At 47.3% G+C, this 20,175-nt stretch overlaps 7 protein-coding genes across 8 annotated transcripts; 4 read left to right on the forward strand and 3 right to left on the reverse strand.

Annotated features, from left to right (window-relative positions):
* Window positions 1-2,089: 2,089 nt before the first annotated feature.
* E1B28_011644 (uncharacterized protein) lies at window positions 2,090-2,516 on the forward strand (the record flags this gene model as incomplete). The annotated part of the gene is made up of 2 exons (XM_043156704.1): window positions 2,090-2,364; window positions 2,417-2,516. 2 exons carry the CDS (start codon window positions 2,090-2,092, stop codon window positions 2,514-2,516), a joined length of 375 nt encoding a protein of 124 aa, XP_043006493.1.
* Window positions 2,517-3,060: 544 nt separating this feature from the next.
* On the forward strand, window positions 3,061-4,129 carry E1B28_011645 (uncharacterized protein). Its single transcript, XM_043156705.1, has 3 exons — window positions 3,061-3,296; window positions 3,357-3,694; window positions 3,752-4,129. Exons 1-2 carry the CDS (start codon window positions 3,146-3,148, stop codon window positions 3,662-3,664), a joined length of 459 nt encoding a protein of 152 aa, XP_043006494.1. The 5' UTR covers window positions 3,061-3,145; the 3' UTR covers window positions 3,665-3,694; window positions 3,752-4,129.
* A 7-nt stretch (window positions 4,130-4,136) lies between these two features.
* E1B28_011646 (uncharacterized protein) lies at window positions 4,137-6,283 on the reverse strand. Its single transcript, XM_043160791.1, has 8 exons — window positions 6,055-6,283; window positions 5,930-5,995; window positions 5,718-5,878; window positions 5,624-5,658; window positions 5,466-5,565; window positions 5,245-5,401; window positions 4,692-5,184; window positions 4,137-4,634 (listed from the first exon to the last, which is right to left on the reverse strand). Exons 1-8 carry the CDS (start codon window positions 6,220-6,222, stop codon window positions 4,375-4,377), a joined length of 1,440 nt encoding a protein of 479 aa, XP_043006495.1. The 5' UTR covers window positions 6,223-6,283; the 3' UTR covers window positions 4,137-4,374.
* Window positions 6,284-7,480: 1,197 nt separating this feature from the next.
* On the forward strand, window positions 7,481-8,266 carry E1B28_011647 (uncharacterized protein; the record flags this gene model as incomplete). The annotated part of the gene is made up of 2 exons (XM_043156706.1): window positions 7,481-8,000; window positions 8,061-8,266. The coding sequence occupies 2 exons, from the start codon at window positions 7,481-7,483 to the stop codon at window positions 8,264-8,266; spliced, it is 726 nt and encodes a 241-aa protein (XP_043006496.1).
* A 1,356-nt stretch (window positions 8,267-9,622) lies between these two features.
* E1B28_011648 (uncharacterized protein) lies at window positions 9,623-12,058 on the forward strand (the record flags this gene model as incomplete). The annotated part of the gene is made up of 10 exons (XM_043156707.1): window positions 9,623-9,672; window positions 9,729-9,865; window positions 9,924-10,019; window positions 10,072-10,234; window positions 10,290-10,888; window positions 10,942-11,178; window positions 11,240-11,640; window positions 11,694-11,759; window positions 11,811-11,889; window positions 11,961-12,058. 10 exons carry the CDS (start codon window positions 9,623-9,625, stop codon window positions 12,056-12,058), a joined length of 1,926 nt encoding a protein of 641 aa, XP_043006497.1.
* A 132-nt stretch (window positions 12,059-12,190) lies between these two features.
* Window positions 12,191-15,131, reverse strand: E1B28_011649 (uncharacterized protein). 2 transcript variants are annotated; one of them, XM_043160793.1, is made up of 13 exons: window positions 14,604-15,131; window positions 14,366-14,548; window positions 14,269-14,312; window positions 14,161-14,219; window positions 14,039-14,109; window positions 13,619-13,986; window positions 13,447-13,573; window positions 13,024-13,399; window positions 12,937-12,966; window positions 12,834-12,875; window positions 12,715-12,774; window positions 12,619-12,654; window positions 12,191-12,555 (listed from the first exon to the last, which is right to left on the reverse strand). In XM_043160793.1, the coding sequence occupies exons 1-13, from the start codon at window positions 14,760-14,762 to the stop codon at window positions 12,464-12,466; spliced, it is 1,647 nt and encodes a 548-aa protein (XP_043006499.1). In that variant the 5' UTR covers window positions 14,763-15,131; the 3' UTR covers window positions 12,191-12,463. The 2 variants fall into 2 exon arrangements, with proteins under 2 accessions (XP_043006499.1, XP_043006498.1); XM_043160792.1 differs by having other exon boundaries at window positions 12,348-12,555; window positions 14,161-14,312.
* Window positions 15,132-15,265: 134 nt separating this feature from the next.
* E1B28_011650 (uncharacterized protein) lies at window positions 15,266-18,465 on the reverse strand. Its single transcript, XM_043160794.1, has 14 exons — window positions 18,099-18,465; window positions 17,602-18,027; window positions 17,361-17,543; window positions 17,265-17,308; window positions 17,152-17,210; window positions 17,024-17,094; window positions 16,592-16,971; window positions 16,411-16,541; window positions 15,984-16,364; window positions 15,853-15,927; window positions 15,778-15,798; window positions 15,652-15,714; window positions 15,548-15,595; window positions 15,266-15,476 (listed from the first exon to the last, which is right to left on the reverse strand). Exons 2-14 carry the CDS (start codon window positions 17,746-17,748, stop codon window positions 15,388-15,390), a joined length of 1,692 nt encoding a protein of 563 aa, XP_043006500.1. The 5' UTR covers window positions 17,749-18,027; window positions 18,099-18,465; the 3' UTR covers window positions 15,266-15,387.
* Window positions 18,466-20,175: the final 1,710 nt, after the last annotated feature.

Raw genomic sequence — 20,175 nt, forward strand, 5'->3', positions numbered from 1 at the left:
CTGGCCATGGGAGCAGACGTCCTCACTCGGCAAATCTCCGGATTGCGACTCTTTTGGCGGCGTTAACTATTAGCCGTAAATGGGCTGAGCAAGGCCAGAGACAGGCCAAACGATCTATCAGCAATCTGGCAGGTGTTCATTGAGACTTGTTCGTAACTGGCATTGTTTAATCCCTTACGAACCCACCATCTAATTTCCTCGACCCGCCGGTCTTGAAGTTTGAAGCATGGGTCTAGGCGCAGCAAAAACATCCGAGAAATGCTAATGCTCGGGTTCAAGTTCCGCCACTCCCATTTCTCTGCGAAAAGATCCAAGAGAAGGAGCTGTTGTCGAAGGTCTGATTTCATTCATGCATTCGCTCTCTTCAATTCATATCAGATATGGAGACAGGTTCTGAGTTAAAAAGCACTGTCAAGCTCGAATGAAGGTAGCACTGATGAAGTTCAAGTTCCATTCTTTGTCGAAATCCTGATACTTAAGACTTATCGTTACCAAACTCGTATGTCATTCAGCTGCTTCTTCTCGCAACATTTCATTGACTCGCATGATTCGTGAGCAGTAATGGTGAGTCAACAGACCGATGAATCTTATCTCGTTATGATATGTTGAGGGTTATTGACGCCGTGGTCCCTCCAGTAACGCCGCCAGATCAGGGCTTTTCAAGATGAAACCCCTTTTTAGTTCTCAAGCCATGTCTCCTTAGTCAAGTCCAACCGAATAAGATGCATCTCGCAGCATTCTTCTCTATATGTTTCAACACCTTACTATCACTGTGCAACTCAACGGCAAGGAGACGTACAGGCCTTCTCGTACCCTATCACGTCTGCTTGTAGGCCCTCTTTCGATCTCACCTCGACCGAAAGTCAAGTTTCGGGAAACTCTTTACTTCTTGTAGACTCCCCCGAGTAATCCCCAAACAGGAGTTTCGTTCCAAAAAGTCCCATCGCAAACAAACCCCTCTCACCTGCGTCACCTTTGTTCCTCGTATACAATACACCGTAATCTCTGAGCTCAACCCGAGGGGAAAAGGTCTCCCCCGTGGGGCGAGTCTTATTAGACATGAATACATATGACCTAGACAGCTTGTCGGTCGTAAAAGAAAGGGGGGCTCACCTTCGACGTCTCGACAGTGGCGGAGCAGTGGCAGTCAGCAGTAGGTCCGTTGGAACTAGGTGCCCACAATTTCGGCTTCAATACAAAAACTAAAGGATATTGCCGATAATCGAGAGTGAAGTGAACGATGTGACCCTATAACATGTATCACTTACACAGTACATACTACGTATTTGTGATGTTCATTCCGGGTGTTCAATCACTCCGGACAACGTCCCTGCAGAACTTTCAATTCAACCCTGGATGCCGTCATGTTGTTGTTTTTTTCCCCCTCGAGAACGCCGATGTGCTTGTACTTACTTCGATTTCTTTCTTGCTCGGAACCCTGGTTGGTTTTATTCCTCGAGCGTTCATGCAGTATCATTCATGCAATATATATAGTGTCTGCCTGCCCGCTATTGAGAGGTGGATTTCTCGTTTACCTGGAATCTGTATTACTCTGGATGTCCTGACTGATCATCCGAACTGTGAGGGAGTCCTATAAACGGTTCTTTCAGTCTCGATATGTTTTCTCCAATTCACGCATGTTCGACCATGCGCCACTGGCAGGCATTTTTCTTCGACTTCGGTCCGATGATCTAGACAATCGCACTGACAGACTCACCGATGACTGTTTTGATTTTTACCTTCTGACAACTTTTTCTGCCAGCTCATTTCACTAACATAGATGAAATGTTCCATCTTATCGCTTGTAGCCGGCAGAGGCATATTCGGACGACTCACTTGAAGAGAGTTGACATCGATATCGGGTATGCCCGAGCGTTATCTCTCACAATCTTGCAAGATCATCTATGCCGTGTAATCTATCTATCTATCTATCTATGTGGCGGAAACGATTCTCATGAATGGGAATCAGACTGAGTCGTTGAAGTTGCAGAAGATCGAGGGCGCGGGATTGAATTAGTCATACTGCGTACAACGCGTTCTCCAAACTCTGTTGTCGTATTCTCTTTCTCTTTTCTTCCTTTAATTTATCATGGTTGCGCACAAACCTGCTCCGGCTCTTGCGATGGAAAGATCGGTTAAAATACACGCGGCGAAGGAGCAGCAAATACTTCGTTTTGATGCTTGGCCAATTTCTGGGCAATCGCCCGCAAGACGGGGAACTCGTTTAAAACGCGGAGTCGATGGAAATGCTCTGCCTCCACTGAATGCAACTAAATGGCGGTTCCGCAAGATATCTGCATTTCAAATTCAAAACCCGCGGATCGTGAAAACGCGTCCCCAATTCAAGGGCGCGTTGGTGGTGAGGTGAGGAAATCGATCCATCATGTGGATAAAAAATTGAATGGCTTGGAATTAGAGTAGGAGGCACGCAGATGAGTGGGGTAGACCTCATGGCTGATTATTCCCTACAGCCTACAAGTTTGAGGAACATCGAGCTGTTGGATCCCACACTATAGAGTGCAACACGGCCGACACGCATTTTGTTCGCGTCAATCTTGGTCCTGGGTCCTGGTTTCGTGACCTACTTGTCAGGGATCGTCGAGCTGATCCCGTGTCACCCTAACAAACCAACAGGTCGCACGGAGATCTTGTAGACAACGAGTGGTGGTGAAGCTTTGAAGAACGGCCATCGATTGTTCAGGGTTGTATGCGGTTCGTCAAAGGGCTAGCGGGAATAGGCGGCTTTAAAGCCGCAGGGTGAATGCACTCGCGGCTCGCCCGTCCGGGAAGACCCGGGTCACACTTGAAATTGGCCTAGACTAAGAACTTCCACGCCAGAAACGGAAATCTTCACGCATAAGAAGACAGTCCGCTACCTCCAAAGTTCCTCGTTTATGCCCACACTTGCTGCAGAGAATGTCAACGTTGGACATACTAGACGCCCAGGAGGACGAGCCTGAAGAATTCCCACCGCTAGTCTCATCCGTACCTGACTTTGACGATGTGGAGACTAAACAACACGTCATGGCTCCCGCCCTGGCAAGTTCCATTTCCTTCCTTGAAATTCTTCTTTCTTTCCCACTAACCGAAACCCCAGTCCTCGCCTGCACTCGCCTCCAAAAGGTCGATCTGCCTTACACTGACAATGCCAAACCCAGCTGAAATGGTCTTTCATTCACCCTCTGATCAAATCGTTGGCACTCCGTTTTCTGTAAACAACTCGCCTAGATTCGAATATCCCTTCCCTTCATCCAGCTCGAACTCGAACTCTATAGAATCCACGCCAACCCTCACCGGTATCCACAGCAACTTTTCATCCACGGTCTCGTCTCCACTGATCTTATCGCCTCCATTAGAGAGACACTATTCCCCTACACATCCTAAACTATGCACTGCGGATCCGCCTATGCCTCCTAGCTTGTTGAAGAAACCTAAATGGGCAGTAGGATTACTGGGTCGCAAGTCAAACATCAGTCAGAAGTACGCTAGCGGAGGTTCTGCGGGGAAAGGAAAAGTCTGCGACCATCTTTCATCAGAACATGCTAGAGCCAGGAGATTCTCTGTTGGCACACCCCCCGAGTTGTATACCACTCCTGCAGAGGGTACAGACAGTTTCTTTTCGACGACATCTGGACTGAACAGGACGACGAGTGCTCAGTGTTGACGACATTTACGTTTTTTTACAAGTCATGTTGTGAGTTGTCCTTGTTCTTCTATTTCAACTGCAAATACTGAACGACTACACGAATAGTCATTTCCTTATGTTGTATTTTTCTTGCAGTCCATACACGTATCTATGTCTTCCTGGGTTCATTGACAGTCACTTGCATTCATTTAATTGATCATTCATTTTTGCATTATTTATGTATCACTACTGTCACATTATCGTCTTTTCGTCGCCTTGTTGTCTATCCTATCAGTGCAACTCCTTCCCAATACCTTGATAACCCACTCCATCATCGTATATTTACACCTGGTTCCGTACATTTTTCTCATCCACGCCTAAGCTAAGATGTACCTACTTATTTTTGTGAGCGTGTAGTACGTACGAACAGCTCGCATTACCTTGGCTCTGTTTGTTCCATGATATATATATACGGACCAGGGGACACGGACACCCTCTTCCCCGTCGATCAGAACAGGTCTCAATCATCATTCCGCTGTTGAAGAGGAGGACATGATGGTCAATCCGTAAACCATCGAGACGGAGGAAGGCTTTCCCCTGAATGATGCCGCAGGCCCATGCTTATCGTTCGTCCACTCGACCGAAGTCGGCCTACGTACAGAGCCAGGTATTTCGCACTAAGAGTTGCGGCCAACAAGGATAAAGATTCGTCCAAAAGTGGTTTCATTGTATAACCTCAGAAAACAACTCTAACCCTCACTCTGATCATCCCACATCCTCTTCGGTAATCTAGTCCCCAAAAACACCCCTGCGACAGACAACCCACAAAACAAGGCGTAGACGGCATACCCACCAAGGATATTCTCCTGAACGGAAAAGGAGAACAACGAGGTAGCCATCGCAGGACCCACCGCTCGAGCGATAGAGACCACGGTCTGCGACAGACCGTTCGTTGCTCCCAATGAGCTTTCGTTCGGTGATGAAGAGGTGATGAACATGAAAATAGCACCTGGCGAAAACCAATCAGCAAACGCTTTCCCAGATCGACAAATGGGCCATTACTCACCAAAAGCCATGTCCATGATCACTGACAATACAACAATAACTCCAATAACCGCCCAGCAAGCCGCATCAACCTCCCCACTCCGCCTCGCAAACACGTTACATAGCGGCATCGCAGCGAACAACGCGACAAAAGTCCCGATTCCATTCAAAAACATCCTTCTTTCGCCCAACCATCGCAGAATTTGTGCGAAATAGAAGAATTGAAAGATCCCCGTGGCCGCTCCGTAACCACCGATAATGTATCCGATGACGGCGGGAGATAAGCCCAATCCACCTATGGAGATAGGCATGGCAAGGAAGAGTGGGAGAAGGGCAGAGAATGCAATGCTCAGAAAAGCCAGGGACACGTAGTTGGATATGGATATTATAACTGGGTATACGAGGAGCTGGCGGAGAGGGAGTGGTTCGTCTTTTGTGTTCGTTTCTGCTTCAGGAGCGATTGTATCCTCGGAATCAGTCGAAGCCGTACGTTGTCGTCGTTGTCTGGGAGCCGACTGCAAATTCGCGTTAATTTGATGGGGTTGGGGTTTGAAGAAGAAGGTAGGGTGACTGACCTCCTTTAGAAAGGCTATAGCAATCACGGCGACGGTGAAGATATAACTCGACACTACGAGACAGGGCATAAAATATGGGAAATCCCTCCAGAAGCGGCCTTTGAATACATTGGGAAATCTATCTTGAGGTCGAGCAAAAGTACCTCCTAGAAGAGGTCTGTTTAGGGGGGGTGTAACAATGAAACAGACTGAGAAACCATGCAATGAGAGGTTTTACCTACCCAAGTGTGGCACCTACAGACCATACGACAGGCAACATGGCAAAGCCCTCAGCTCTATTTGTGTTGTCTGTCAGGTCACCCATAGTACTTTTCATGACACCTATGAGTCGGCTGGTTGAGAAGCCAGGTTCAGAGATTGCATAGATTTGCGAACACACCTATGTTTCCGTTCAGCAGTCCTGTAAGACAGCGACTGTGGAATACGTGTGAACCTCCCCTCCTGCAAACTGAAATGACAGATATCACACCGACCTCGCAACTAGAGTCCAGAAAGTACGAGACAAGCCAAAGCAAAGCATCGACACCGCGCTACCTATGAGCCCTAACAGCAACACAGGTTTGCGGCCAATGTAGTCGGACGTTCGACTCCAATGCAAGACAGTTAAAGCTTCTGTTATGAAAAACAATGATTCCTGAGAGCTATCGATATCCTGATGCGATAGAAGTTGGGCAATGTCACTCACTATAAGTCCTGCATAATAACCTACTTTCTTCTCATCCCCTCCCGTTATGTCCAATTCGCTGACGAGCTTTCAAAAAAAACCGCAATGTCAGTGTCAGTCATATCATCACACTTGGGCGTTCGCACCTGATTGATGTATGGATAAATAGACTGGCTCATCATTGGTTCACATATCTGCATGAAATAGAGGACAGCCAGTTGAGAGTGGTCAAGAGGTGTTTGCTGTCGTTTTTGAGGGATAAGAGGCGTTTCTTCGTTGATGAGTTCATCTTGCGCTGTTCCATGTTCGTTCATGGTTGAGAACGAACCGGGTGTCCAGAGTGACTGGAAGGTTAACGGTTCGCATTAAAGGTCTGAGCTTTTGTTTGTTTGTGTTTCGCTCACTTCCTTCTCACTCCAGGCACCAATTCTCACTAAATTGACTAATTTCGTGCCAATCGGGTCAACTATCCAGTATTTCAGGACATTCGAATCCCTGTTCCAGTCACCCCTTAGCATAGCAAAACGCGCATGCTTCGTGTTTAGAGTTATGCTGACTTTTTCATGACTCTCGCGTTGGCGTTCAGATTCGTGCACCCAACACCAGGAGATTTCAATACAGCGACAGTTTGCATCCTAGAGAACGAGAGGAGGTGATTGTCAATCTCGATCAGCTCTGAAAACGAACGCTACGAGGCGAGGTAAGTGGCAGTGATTGTAGGTATGTGTTTCTTGCAAGACACCAGAATCCATCCCCATCCATGATACTCCAACTCAATGCGATTCTGCACATGTACTTTAAAAGACTTCGAGAAACTCGACGGTTCCCCGGGGATTTGAAGAAATGAAGCTGATTATCGTCGATCATTCGCTGTCATTTTCTTGAAGTCAGTAGAAATGGGCAGAAATTCTCGTGAGTTGAACGCATGGCGTCTATCACTGAGATTGTAGGATTGAATTTTCATCCTTCTGATTTCATTCGGAACACACTCAAGTTGGTCCTGCCGTATCTCGCAAGTATCTCGCACCCGAAGATGGGATGAGAAAGACAGCGTGGCTATTTTCGGCCCTCAGCCGTTGTGGTGCTAGAATATGTGTGTGTAGAGAGAATAACGGTGGTGAGCGAGTATTCCATGCGCCTTTTCACTAGCAACACGCCTTCTAGTGCCAGTGCCAGTAGTGAAGCAAACAATCTTCATGAAGCAACTTCCGGTTATCGACGATGTCCATATTTTTTTCGAGGGGTAATCGATAATCGCCTGCAGCGTGAAAGGGGGTGGCACGAATAATATCGACGGTTTGACCATTCCTCTTCCTCTTCCGATCATCGTTCATGGACGTCGTATAGTTAGACAGTAGCTGGCAATGGTGCATCGGAGATCAATATCCGAGCAGCCATCCGCAAGCGGCGGGACTAGAAGGAGTTAAATCCCCCACCTCCCCCCGCAACCTCCATCCATTCTGAAATGTAGCGTTTATACGATACGTTCTTATAAGCTTATTCGGTTTGGAAATTGAGCCGGATTGCCTAGCGTGGACCGTGGTAATTGACGATCACGTGTGGGAGCTTTTTATGGACATTTGCGGCTCTTCCGCGAACAACTCCGAACTCGGCCATCCAGGGCCATTCCCCTTCTTTTGCATGTCTTCGAGTTTTATGACCGAAAATGAAGTCCAAGATGTCGAAGAAAGACCCCAAATCCCAGTTGACGCCGAAATTATCGACTTGACCGCTCTCAGCGACGGCTCTACGGATGAAGGAGAAGAAACGGATGACAGTGGCTCGGAGAATGGTTCTTCTGACGACGAAGAGCTTGTCATTAACGAACATTCCAGAGCACAACTGCGTGCTGCCTTAAAGACCGTTCCGACGACGCGATTGCAGGAAATCCTGATGGCGTTGATTGAGCAAATTCCAGCCGTAGAAAGAGCCATGACGAAGGAATTTGTTGTCTCTAGGGCGAAAGCGTTGAAAAGGCACCGCGAAGAGGACGATGAATCCGAACCAGAACACGTTGAACGTTGCACCAAGTGCCATCGAGAATACGATGCCGCCGTTGAGCCTGAGAATGGCGCGTGTTCATTTCATCCAGGTACGACATACTCCCGAATCCTTCTCCGTTTGGAGGTGTTACGGTATAACGAATCCACAGGAAATATGGAACCTAATAGAGGAATGTTCGTTGATTGGGATGAAGATGTACATGGTCCGATTGATTGCGAAAAGACGCGAAAGGAGTATCCGGCGAATTTTTCTTGGTCTTGCTGTGAAGAAGACGGTGTCAGTTCAGGATGCGTCAAAACAGTACATGAACCAGTCAGGTCACATAATAAAAAGCGTCGGACAGATGAAGGATGAGTTTGTGTGTCTAGTATGTCTTCGTTGCGAATTCTCCTCGTCCCGTCTCGTTAACGTCGATTCTATGTAACAGTTAAACTTTCGCCTCCGTTATGAAGATACCCCCCATTCTCTTATTACCCTCATAGTACTACCCGTGGACGCGTCAGTATTTTGGTGCCGCTTTTCTGCCACTTTCTTGATTTTCGCGGTTGGCCATATTCTGTTGATCACTTTTGTTCTATACTTCCCCGAAAGGACACTTTGCGAAGCAAGAATCGCTCTTTCCTATCACACCTGTATGATTTTCGCGACGACGTATGTGTTCCCCCGTTTCGTGACACCGTCGCTGATGTAAGGGAAGCCAGAAACGCACCATATGTGAAATACCGGTCTTTTGTTGGTCCGAGGGGGTCGTTCACCCACCTATGCATGGCCTAAATAGGTCGACAATGCGAGATTGTAAGCTGGATGGCTCCATCGTCCGATTTGAAGGCTATTTGTCGCACGTCATGTCATTAACTCCATTTACACTCGGTTCTTTCGGTTGGAAGGCAACGAGAAAATGATATTGTTTGTGTAGAATATCGACAGTGGCTTTGGAGGTATATGGAGAATGCACTTCATACCTGGCCTAGTTGGTGTTTTCGTCTTACTTCGGGGCTTTGACCTTTCTCATGCTCACACAGAGGACGCTTGGAGACGAAAAATGATGCATTCGAGAGTCAAACAAATGGCCATTTGTGACGGGTAGCTGCGAAAATCCAAACTCTTGTCCACTGTCCCCTATGGAAACCCAAACTCAACTATTCCTGACCCAGGGTGCTAGATCAGCTTCTTGGCTGGATGGATTGTAATCATCCCAACATCAATCTGAGGAATGGTATGTTGGGGTACCCCCGGTGCACTCGTCAATGGACTGCATCAGATTTCAAGAGATTAATTTTACATCAGCATCTCGGACACTACTACAGTGGTCTCTTACCACGAACCCCTCCTCTAGAGTCTACTGAGAGCCATCGGCTCGGTTGCATAGGTGGATCCATCAGCTACCCCCGGACAGTGCGTTCTTTTCATGCTTTGACGAACAGTAGACACGTCTGCCTTCGTGATTATTTTTTGCTACTAGGCCACGCTTGAGATGTTTGTTATGGTATTATTAACGTTGCCTAAGGAGCACGGATGTTCAAACACAGAAGACTGTAATGATTGCTGCTTGATACACTGGCCGCGCGCATCGTTCCGCGATTAGCGGGTATGGTGAGCTCCTACAGCTTAGCACCCCGGACCGGCCGCGGGTATTTGGTGATTACATCATAAAAACCCGATGCTCTACCCTTGTCTCTCTTCATTTCCTCCCCCTTCGACATTCCAACCATGGCTACGATTAACGAAAAGTTCCCAATCGACCTCGCTAAATATCAAAAGTACGTGTAGTCAACTTCGATTGTATTATCTGAGCACTGATCATCGACGATAACAGAATCAAGCTCGACGCGACAAATCCAAAACTTACCGATGAGCAACGAAATGCTCTCAAAGCCAACATTCAGCTGCTTCGTGACGTGATCGTGTTTTTTACTGCGACTGGAGCTGCACGAGGTGTTAGTGGACATACTGGTTAGTTCTTGTTTCAGTGGAATCCCGAAAGCCAGCTCACCGTTTCATTGCGTGCTAGGTGGTGCCTATGACACTGTGCCAGAAGTCTGTTTGCTGCTTTCCTTGATTGAGGGCAATCCTGAGAAGTATGTCAATATCCTTTTCGACGAAGCTGGTCAGTGGAGTTTGTTATCAGCGCAAGAACCTTCAGGGTAAACGTCGTCTAGGTCACCGTGTTGCAACACAGTACTTGCTCGCTGCACTTGATGGCCATCTACCCCCAGAACACTTGCTCAACTACCGTGCAGCCAACTCCAAACTCCCTGGCCACCCCGAGTTGGGCTTGACACCCGGAGTCAAATTCTCGTCAGGCCGACTCGGACATATGTGGTAAGTATGCCCCGATTTATGCATATAACGTTGATGTAATTACGTTTGTTATCAGGCCCTTGGTAAATGGTGTTGCTTTGGCCAATAGGGAGAAGGTAGTTTTCTGTCTGGGATCTGATGGTTCCCAACAAGAAGGCAATGACGCGGAAGCCGCGCGGCTCGCTGTTGCTCAAGGCCTGAAGGTCAAGTTGTTCATTGACGACAACGATGTGACCATTGCTGGTCATCCCTCCGAGTACTTGAAGGGCTACGACGTGCAGAGGACTCTCGAGGGTCATGGATTGAAGGTCGTCAAGGTCGACGGAGAAAATCTCGACGCTTTGTGGGAGGCCGTCAGTACCACCGTCAGCTACGATGGTCCTTCTGCAGTCGTCTCCAAGCGTAAAATGGCTCCAGGTATTGCCGAAATCGAGGGCACAACCCATGGACACGATGTCATTCCTGTCAAAGCGGCTCTCAAGTACTTTGAAGGGAAACCTTACTCTGGTATCGCTGACATCCTCAATAGCATCAAGCCGAACCCGCAGCCCTATCTATACATCGGATCTACGAAGGAAGTCGCTGCCAACCGTGTGGTCTTTGGGGAGGCCGTCAACGGTGTTCTCGACAAGCTTAGCAAAGAAGAGTCCGCGAGACGCGTCTTGGTTATTGATAGTGCGTAAAGTTGGTTCGAGGAGACTCCATAACACCGCTGATACTTTTTGTAGGTGACCTCGAGGGTTCTACAGGAATTAAGGCGATTCACCAGAAGCACCCTGAAGTCTTTGTCCCCTCCGGTATCATGGAACGAGGGAACTTTAGTGCTGCGGCAGGTTTCGGTTTCGACAAGGAGAAGACTGGTGTCTTCTCGACTTTCTCGGCTTTCCTCGAGATGATTATCTCTGAAGTAACAATGGCCCGCTTGAACAATTGTAACGTTCTTTGCCACTTCTCGCATTCGGGAGGTAAGTACAGTCGCATTCTTCCCTTGTTTCTTGTTGTGGATCCACTAACGGGTTTTTGTAGTTGACGAAATGGCTGACAACACTTGCCACTTTGGTATCAACTCCATGTTCGCTGACAACGGTCTCGACGATGTGGAAACGTTCCTCTACTTCCCTGGCGACCCCTTACAGATGACCGCCATTATCAACCGTGTCTTCTTTGAGCGAGGAGTTCGATTTGTTTTCAGTAATCGTTCCAAGATCCCATACATCTTGAAAGAAGATGGCAAGACTAGGTTCTTCGAGGACAACTACGAGTTCATTCCTGGCAAGGATGAGGTCATTGTTGAAGGCAAAGCCGGATATGTGGTGACATTTGGTGACATGCTCTACCGATCATACGATGCCGTTTTGCGATGCAGGGAGCAAGGTTTGGATGTCGGTCTTGTCAATAAGCCGACATTGAACATTATTGACGAAGAGGTGCGTTATCTAAAGTACCAGATGGTTTACAGCAAATCTCATGTCTTTACCAGGCCATCCGCAAGGTCGGCTCGAGTCCATTCGTCCTTGTCGTTGAGTCATTCAACAGAAAGACTGGGGTATGGGTTGTCCCCTCTATTCCTTTTCACCTGACTAATCGTCTACTCTAGCTCGGATCGAAATACGGCACATGGCTCCTGGAGCGTTCGCTCACACCCAAGTACGATTACATGGGTACTCACAAAGAAGGTTCGTTCTCTTTATTTATGCCTCTGTTAATCTGCTTTCCCACTGATTCCTTACGCTTTGCCTTTTTATAGGATCGGGAGGTCTTTGGGAACAAAATCACCATCAAGGCCTTGACCCGCAAGGTATCATTGCCAAGATCAAGACGCTGCATCAGGGCTCTCGCAAGTAAAATAAAAGCGAACCGCGGATATTTATAGGGAGTGAAGACCTTTTTATGTACAAAATGAAGTTAATTGTTGTAGTCTCTGGGTTACTATAGAACGTTTGTCTCTTCGTCTGCTGATTGCCATTGGATGTCTGGCGTTGTTGACTCGGTCGCCGACTCGATCGCGGACAGCAGTTCACTGGCGTACCACTTCTGGGGTAAGAGAAATTTTACTACACAGCGCATTGCCACCCAACAATCTTGATGATGTCGCCTACGATACAAACCACTACCAGCTCGATCATCAATAACAGGCCTAAGTGCAGACGCGAGTTTTATGCCGTCCGAGAGTTCTACCAGGACCTGGAGAGTTCAACGAATACCGCAGGGAATGATACTTTCATTCCAGCCACCGCTCGATCGAAACTACTAGGCAGTGACGTCCGGACTGTTACAGGTGAGAAATCTAAACCCTCGAATGAACGGGTTTAATAGGGTACTCCCTAGTGAACGTTTCGTGCCTACTCGATAACGACAATCAGACGGACGTAGAAGAAAACGTCATCCGAAGGGGAAGATCTCACCTTTCCGAGACACAGTCTCAGTCTCCTTTGTGGCCCCTGATGGACACGATATACTTGTGAATAGAACATCTACAAGTAGAAAAAGTGGATATTGACCTTCAGTGTTATCGAACAGCAATTCGAGCAAGAAAGAATGTTCTTCTTCGACACTTTGGTCTACGCGACAGAATGCAGGTAAGTACGAGTGCGACGGGAAGAAGGAGGGATTTCTTCACCTTCCGCCCGATTTTGGTAAGATAAGTTTGAGTCGGGAACAGCTGTATTGGTGACGATAAGTACCAGTGATCAGACTAGAAAGTTGAAGCGAGGGTATCTCACGTTCCGAGTCTGTGGGCATATTAGGGTGTTCTGTTCGAGAAAATAGTCCATGAGATGGTCGGATCCGAAGATACTAATTTAATCTACCTTCGACAATTTCTTGGAATCGGTTTTCGGCTGGAATGACTGTGAATATAGGATATCCAAGAGATCGTGCGAAATCCGAGGTTTTTGGGTCAAAGTTCCTCGCAATTTGGTAATCATGAATGAGTTTGTAGACCTTGGTAGGCCAGGAACATTGGCCAGGAGACACTTTGAGGAAGAGCTTGAAGGGAAGGCCAAAATATTTGCACATTTCTGGCGAGAGTGGTGGTGTTTGGCCAGCTGGGTCCAACGACCAATGATAGAGGGGATAAGGAGAAGGAAGGACAATCAAATAAATGGGTGGGGAGACCTGGCGTCGTTGTCGTTTATGTTTGGATTTCTGAAGTGTGCCTGTGAGCTCAAGGCGAGGGAAGACGAGCTCCGGCGAGGTTAGCCTCAAATCAGCAGTGTCCAATAAATACTTACTGTAGTTGAAAAGGCCTCGTCCAATGAGATGTTATGAGCGTGGAAAACACTCAACGCTTGTGCGAGCCAAGCGGTTCGTTCGCTGAAAGAATCTACTGCTATTTTGCGCCCATCTCTGAGACGGAACCTAAAAATAGATTAGTCAATGAAGGTGAATTCGACAGGGGATTACCTTCTTGTTCCATCTCGCATCCGCCGCCTTCTGTCAAGACAGCCTTCCCAACTCTCCCACCGTACATTCTCGACGAAAGCGATCGCCGAGTCTGTCAAACCGGAAATGACGTAGGTTGCCGGGATATCGCCGTCAAGTCTTTCATAGTGACAACTATAAGTAAGCGTATAAAGAAGCGCCGGATCGTTCTGTTTGCTAGCAAAATATCGGGTGATGACGTCTTCTTTCAGGAATTCCACATCGGAAGGAACTATGACACTGAAGTCTCGTTTCGGCCAATCCCAACATTTTGGCCCAATTGGTCCGCGACAGAATCTTCCCTGCGTAGGATCCATCCACAGCTCATTTATTGTACATCCTAAGCTGTTCTGTATCATTGATTGGTCAACAGTAACTATCAAGGCTACATTGTCCACTCACCCTCAGTAATTGAATGTAGAATAACCCCACCGATCCCATTCGAGGTTCCATTTGTGCAAAGGGTACGAGCTCTGAAAGTATATTGTCAAAGAGCTTTCAGAATTCGGCAAATGAATACATACCTCCACACAATATCAACGACGGAACCGACGACTTGTTGTAACCAAAAAGTGGGATTTCCCTACCAGACTCCTCATGTAACATAATCGAAATAATTCATAAAAAAATACCTGAGCCAGTCCTTAGAACATCGCGAAAAATCTCTCCTCCATTCCTGCAGAATTCAATTGTGAGCGTACCGGTTATAGAACGGCTTCCTGTTCTTACCTTGGTCGCATTTCGCCCACAGTACGTCTTCACAGTGTATTTGCTCTCCCCAAGCCGGCCGCCTATCATAATTTGGGCAATATACACGGCCGCCTCCGTGTTGCCTTTCCCATTCGAGCACAACTGCCAAGAATAACAGGTGTCTTTGTTCTTGTAGATGTCGCCCCGCTTGATTTCGGTGAACTGGGGGTGTGTCGTTTGAGTTTGGTTGGAGATATAGAGTTACAGAAAATCACACCTCGGAGAGTTCTGATAGGCCCCTGCTAATCTTCGTCCTCTTGTCTCGAGTCTGAACGATGGTCTGATGGATCGAATAGTCGTTGACTTGGTCTCTTCCAACGTTTGAAAAATTTCCTCTGCCAATCTTGACTTTAGATGCTCCTGAAAAAACCTCCATTTCTTCGACGGGGGGGGGGGAGTCCGGTGAGTGAAGGATGGAAGGGATGGATGGCAGTGGTGGTTGTGTAGAAGTGAGGAAAACACGATGGCCAGATGACCTGTAAAAGCTGTAGAGCGCATGATGCCCTCAAGATGTGAACACTGCCATGACACTGATTGTAGGGGAAAAGTCCCACTTGGTTGTATCGTTCCCATAAGCTGAGCAGGTTAAGGATGGGATGGACCACGTGGGTCTGCCTATTAGTAGACCTGTAACGCTTTTCGACGGCTTTTCCTCAACATGCCCATCATCAAGGGATTACATTCACTTTGGTCACAGATGTTCTGCAGCGAACATCTCCGAGGAGGCGAATTTGACAGATAGATGTGTCATCAAAGATCATTTGAAGACGATGGGGAGGCCAAGGGTCTGGTCCTCAGGGTCTGGTCAAAGCTGCAGACTTTATTACATACTATACTGGGATTCGCACGACCCTTTTTCACTCAGTTTTATGAACTACACTGCTACTCTGTCCTGACCGTCCTGGTCGATTTCACACCAACCTATACATAAATTATTATTATTCTTATTATAACGATCGCCGGCCTCCATGAATTTCGATTCAAACAACCCGTCTCACCACCTAGATCGCCGCAGCTGAGATGCCCGAACCTTCAATGGCTTCCCATGTAAATAGGGCAAATAGTGTACTCAGTAGTGAACGTGTCATGTCTACTCGATAAAGACAGTTAGATAGGACTTTCGATGTGGAAGGAAACATCAACCGAAGGGGATGACCTCACCTTTTCGAGGAGACACCGAATTTGTTATCTCGGCATGCTTTGTGGACCCTGATGCACGCTCGTAAATAAAACTCCAGCTACAAGTACGAAAAGCGGATGTTTACCTTCGGTTTCATCAAACAGCACTTCGAGCGAGAAAGAATCGTCTGTCTCTTCGTGACTTCGCCCTAAGTGACAGAATGCAGGTGAGTACGAGCGCGACGGAAAGAAATAAGAAATTGTCTCTCCACCTTCTACCCAGTCGGGAACAGCTGTACGGTGGCAATAAGTACCAGTGATCAGAAGTTGAAGCGAGTGCACCTCACGTTCCGAGAGTCCTTCAGAAGTATTGACCCTTGGCAACGGTTTAGCTTTCGGTTCTATGGGTATTTTGTGGTGCTCTGTTCAAGAAAATAATGCATGAGATGGTCGATCAGAAGATAATAATTTGATCTACCTTCGACAATTTCTCGGAAGCGGCTTTCGGCAGGAGCGACTTTGAATATAGGGAATTGAAGAGATCGTGCGAAACCCGTGGTTTTGGGGTTAAACTTCCTCGTAATTTGGTGATCGTGAATGTGTCTGTAGATCCTGGTAGGCCAAGATGATTGGCAGGGTGTCACTTCGAGGGATAATTTGAAGGGAAGGCCGAGGTATTTGCACATTTCTGGCAAGAGTGGTGTTTGGCCGGTTGGATTAAATGACCAGCGATAGAGGGGAGTACCAGTACGGGTAGGAAAGAAAATCAAGTAGATGGGTGGGAACAGTTGGCGTCGTTGTCGTTTGCGACTGGATTTCTGAATTGTGCCTGTAAGCCTGCAAAAAGGGAACGCGAACTCTACTGTCATTAGCCTCAACTCAGGAGTTGTTCAACAAATACTTACTGTATGTGGAAAGGTCCTCATCCAACGAAATATCGTGAGCGTGGAAAACACTCAATGCTTGTGTGAGCCATGAATTTCGTTCGCCGACAGATTCTACTTCTATCTTGCGCCGATCATCTCTGAAGTGGTAGCTAAAAATAAATCAGTCAATGAAAGGACGATTTGATTCCTGGAAGGTCACCTTGCTACTCCATTTGGCATCTGTTGCCTTTTCCCAAGACAATCATTCCAATTCTTCCACCGTATATTATTGAAGGAAGCAATCGTTGAGTTTGTCAAACCGGAAATGACGTGGGTACGACTGGGTGCCGGGATATCGCCATCAAGTATTTCAAGATGACTGCTATAACTAAGTGCAGCAAGGAACCACCGATCCTCTTCCTTGCTAGACAGGTATCGGATGACGGCGGCTTCTTTCAGGAATTCTACATCGGAAGGAACGTCTAGGGCATCATGGATTACATCCTGCCAATCGAAACATTTTGGCCCAATCGGTCCGCGACAGAATCTTCCTTTCATGGGGTCCATCCACAGTTCATTTCTTGAACATCTCAAGCTGTTCTATATCAATGATTGGTCAATATTATCTATCAAGATTACATTGTCCACTCACCCTCAGTAGCTCAATATAGAATAACCCCACATCTCCTAGTCCATCTTCGATATGGGCAACAGGTACGAGCTCTGAAAGTACGGTATTAACGAGACCTGACGTTCGGAATTCTGTGAATAAACACATACCTCCACAGAATATCAACAAAGGAACCGACGACTTGTTGTAGCCAAAAAGTGGAACATCTCTACCAAACATATCAAGTCCTCGTGTAAGATGATCAAAAGAATTCATAGCGTACCTGAGCCAGTCCATGGAACATCGCGAAAAATCTCGCCTCCATTCCTGCCAATCCAGACGTGAGTATACTAGTTACACGGCAGCTTCCGACTCGTACCTTTGCCGCATTTCGCCCATGGTATGTCTTCACAGTGTACTTGCTCTCCCCAAACCGGCCACCTATCATGATCTGTGCAATATACACTGCCGCCTCCGTGTCGTCTTTCCCATTCGAGCACAACTGCCAAGAATAGCAGATGTCTTTGTCCTTAAAGATGTCGCCCCGTTTGATTTCGGTGTACTGGGGATGTGTGTTATTAGAGTCCGAATTGGACATCTAGAATTACCCAGATACACACCTCGGAGAGTTCTGGTGGGTCGCTGTCAACCTTTGTCCTCTTGTCTCTTGTCTGAACGATCGTATAATTGTTGACTTGATCTCTTCCAACATTTGAAAAGTTCCCTCTGCCAATCCGGACTTTAGATGCTCCAGTCAAAACCTCCATTTCGACGAGATGGCGAGTCTGGGGGGTGAACGTAGGAAGGGATGAATGGTGGTTGTACAAGAAATAATGAAAAGAACAGGGCGGCCAGATGACCAGTAAAAGCTGTACAGAGCGCAGCGTAAGCCTTCAAATGTGAACGTTTGAACTGCCATGATACTGAATTGATGGAGGAGATATATTATGGCGGCAAAAATCCTCCGCTCGTTCCCACAAGCTGGTGACGAAAGGATGAAATTCAACAATATCGTTATCGTGCTCGTCGTCGGACGCGTTCCTTGCCTTCGTTTCACATGAAAGAGTCAAAGATGAAATTCGATTCAGTTCTGTCTCCTGGAGAAGATAAAGCTCACCAGTTCTACCCCTGAATCCATCTTCCCAGTGATAATTCACCATTTCGTTGTATAGAACTTCGTGGGACAGCGGGATCATTGAAGATTGGCGAAGTCCGGGACGGAAAAAGGACCACGTGGGTAACCGTTCTCTCTCTGTCTTGCCGTTCGTCTGCCGTCCGGTTTACTAAGTGACTTCCGCCTGGAAATCGGGTTAGTCGATTCGACCAAACGCACTCAATCGTTAGAGAGCGTGTCGATTGGGCGCATTCCAAGCCTTTTCGACGACTGTTCCACAACATGTCCCATGCATCGAGGGACTGTTCACCGATCTGCTTCCGAGGAGGCGAATTTGACATGACAAGGTGGCCAAAGTTGTGGTCAAAGCTGCAGGCTCCTTGCCCTTGAGCAACACGGCTTTGTCAGCATTTGGCTCAATCATCGCGCACCGTCACGGTGAGTCTGTCTGAGTCTTGCCATACTCTCGTCAATACAATCAACCAAGAACCACATCGGGTAGGGATATTTATTTTCAAGATTTACGGCGTAAATGCACGTCCCAGTCTATTCCTTTCTGAACGTTTCATGGACTTGGATTTGACGTGACCCTTTTGCTGCTTCCGTGCTGCGTGCAGCCTTGTTGAAGCCTCAAGTCGATTCTATCGCAGATGCGAAAATTGGATTGCGCTCGATGGTTGCCGATAGAGATGAGGGACTACGGGTTGAGAAAGCGGCCAGACTATTCGGAAGGTCTGGGTTGAGCTGTCCGTGTCCTCATGATGATAGCAGCACCCAGGAGCTGGTCACAAGCAGGAGAGCACCCCGTTATAGAGTAAGTACTGCTGTGTGCCGACAATTTAGAGACTCACTAGTAAAGTGTCGACCACTTACATGCTGTCCATCTTCACCGTCCATCCGCCTTGTTCTATAGTACAGCATGATTTTTATTCCTCACCAAGTTCCTTGGTGGCTTACCCAAATTTGCCTGGTAGCACATCCACGATCAAGTTGACCGACAACTATTCTTCGTGGCCTACGAGCTAGTATCTGCTGAGATCAGACTCTCAGACGTTCCAACACTCGGACATTGACCATATCATCCGGCTGGATTTAAGTTAGTCAGACTCGGAAGTGTCTCTCACGGAAGCTAGTCGGTCCTTGAGTAGGTGTGGTGGATTGTACAGGTCTAATTCCGTGATTGCGAATTCTGCAGAGCACCCTAGCTACCGATTGTCGGAATGTCGCGTTACGTGGTGTTGGGGGGAAAAAGCGGAAAAAGTGGAATATTCGTGTCGTATACCATTAAACATGTCCGACATTAACTTTAGTTCGGCTCGAAATCCTTTTCATTTGGGCAGCTCGATCAAAACTAGGCAGTGACGTCCGGATTGCTACAGGTGAGAAATCTAAACCCACGAATGAACGGTGATAAAAAGGCACCCCTTAGTGAACGCTTCCTGCCTGCACGATAAAGAAAGTCAGGTATGGATTTCGACGCCGAAGGAACGTCAATCGAGGGGGGAAGCTCACCTTTCTGAGTCACAGTCACAGTCTCCTTTGTGGACCCTGATGGTCAGGATATACTTGTGAATAGAACATCTACAAGTAGGAAAAGTGGATATTGACCTTCAGTGTTATCGAACAGCAATTCGAGCGAGAAAGAATCTTCTTTTTCGACATTTCGGTCTAAGGGACAGAACGCAGGTAAGTACGAGTGCGGCGGGAAGAAGGAAGGCTTTCTTCACCTTCCGCCCGATTTTGGTAAGATAAGTCTGAGTCGGGAACGGCTGTATTGGTGACGATAAGTACCAGTGTTCAGACTAGAGAGTTGAAGCGAGGGTATCTCACGTTCTGAGTCTGTGGGCATATTATGGTATTCTGTTCGAGAAAATAGTCCATGAAATGGTCGGATCTGAAGATACTGATTTAATCTACCTTCGACAATTTCTTGGAAGCGGTTTTCGGCTGGAATGATTGTGAATATAGGACATCCAAGAGATCGTGCGTGATCTGTGGTGTTGGGGTCGAACTTCCTCGTGATTTGGTAACCATGAATGAGTTTGTAGACCTTGGTAGGCCAGGATTCTTGGAAGTGAGT

The sequence above is a fragment of the Marasmius oreades genome, chromosome 7 (genome assembly GCF_018924745.1).
Source record: "Marasmius oreades isolate 03SP1 chromosome 7, whole genome shotgun sequence".
Taxonomy (NCBI): Eukaryota; Fungi; Basidiomycota; class Agaricomycetes; order Agaricales; family Marasmiaceae; genus Marasmius; species Marasmius oreades.

What these genes read in the sequence shown, in the direction of transcription:
- E1B28_011645 (XM_043156705.1), top strand. Translation starts at nt 3,146, where the DNA reads ATGCCAAACCCAGCTGAAATGGTCTTTCATTCACCCTCTGATCAAATC. An exon ending in ATCCACGCCAACCCTCACCG is followed by an intron (nt 3,297 to 3,356) that starts GTATCCACAGCA and finishes CGCCTCCATTAG; the next exon opens with AGAGACACTATTCCCCTACA.
- E1B28_011646 (XM_043160791.1), bottom strand. Translation starts at nt 6,222, where the DNA reads ATGAACGAACATGGAACAGCGCAAGATGAACTCATCAACGAAGAAACG. An exon ending in ACTGCTGAACGGAAACATAG is followed by an intron (nt 5,566 to 5,623) that starts GTGTGTTCGCAA and finishes GCCGACTCATAG; the next exon opens with GTGTCATGAAAAGTACTATG. An exon ending in GATCATGGACATGGCTTTTG is followed by an intron (nt 4,635 to 4,691) that starts GTGAGTAATGGC and finishes GGTTTTCGCCAG; the next exon opens with GTGCTATTTTCATGTTCATC.
- E1B28_011649 (XM_043160793.1), bottom strand. Translation starts at nt 14,762, where the DNA reads ATGGAGGTTTTTTCAGGAGCATCTAAAGTCAAGATTGGCAGAGGAAAT. An exon ending in GCCTATCAGAACTCTCCGAG is followed by an intron (nt 14,549 to 14,603) that starts GTGTGATTTTCT and finishes ACACACCCCCAG; the next exon opens with TTCACCGAAATCAAGCGGGG. An exon ending in GTGGGCGAAATGCGACCAAG is followed by an intron (nt 14,313 to 14,365) that starts GTAAGAACAGGA and finishes TGAATTCTGCAG; the next exon opens with GAATGGAGGAGAGATTTTTC.
- E1B28_011650 (XM_043160794.1), bottom strand. Translation starts at nt 17,748, where the DNA reads ATGGAGGTTTTGACTGGAGCATCTAAAGTCCGGATTGGCAGAGGGAAC. An exon ending in TCTATATTGAGCTACTGAGG is followed by an intron (nt 16,972 to 17,023) that starts GTGAGTGGACAA and finishes TCATTGATATAG; the next exon opens with AACAGCTTGAGATGTTCAAG. An exon ending in ATGCCAAATGGAGTAGCAAG is followed by an intron (nt 16,542 to 16,591) that starts GTGACCTTCCAG and finishes ATTTATTTTTAG; the next exon opens with CTACCACTTCAGAGATGATC.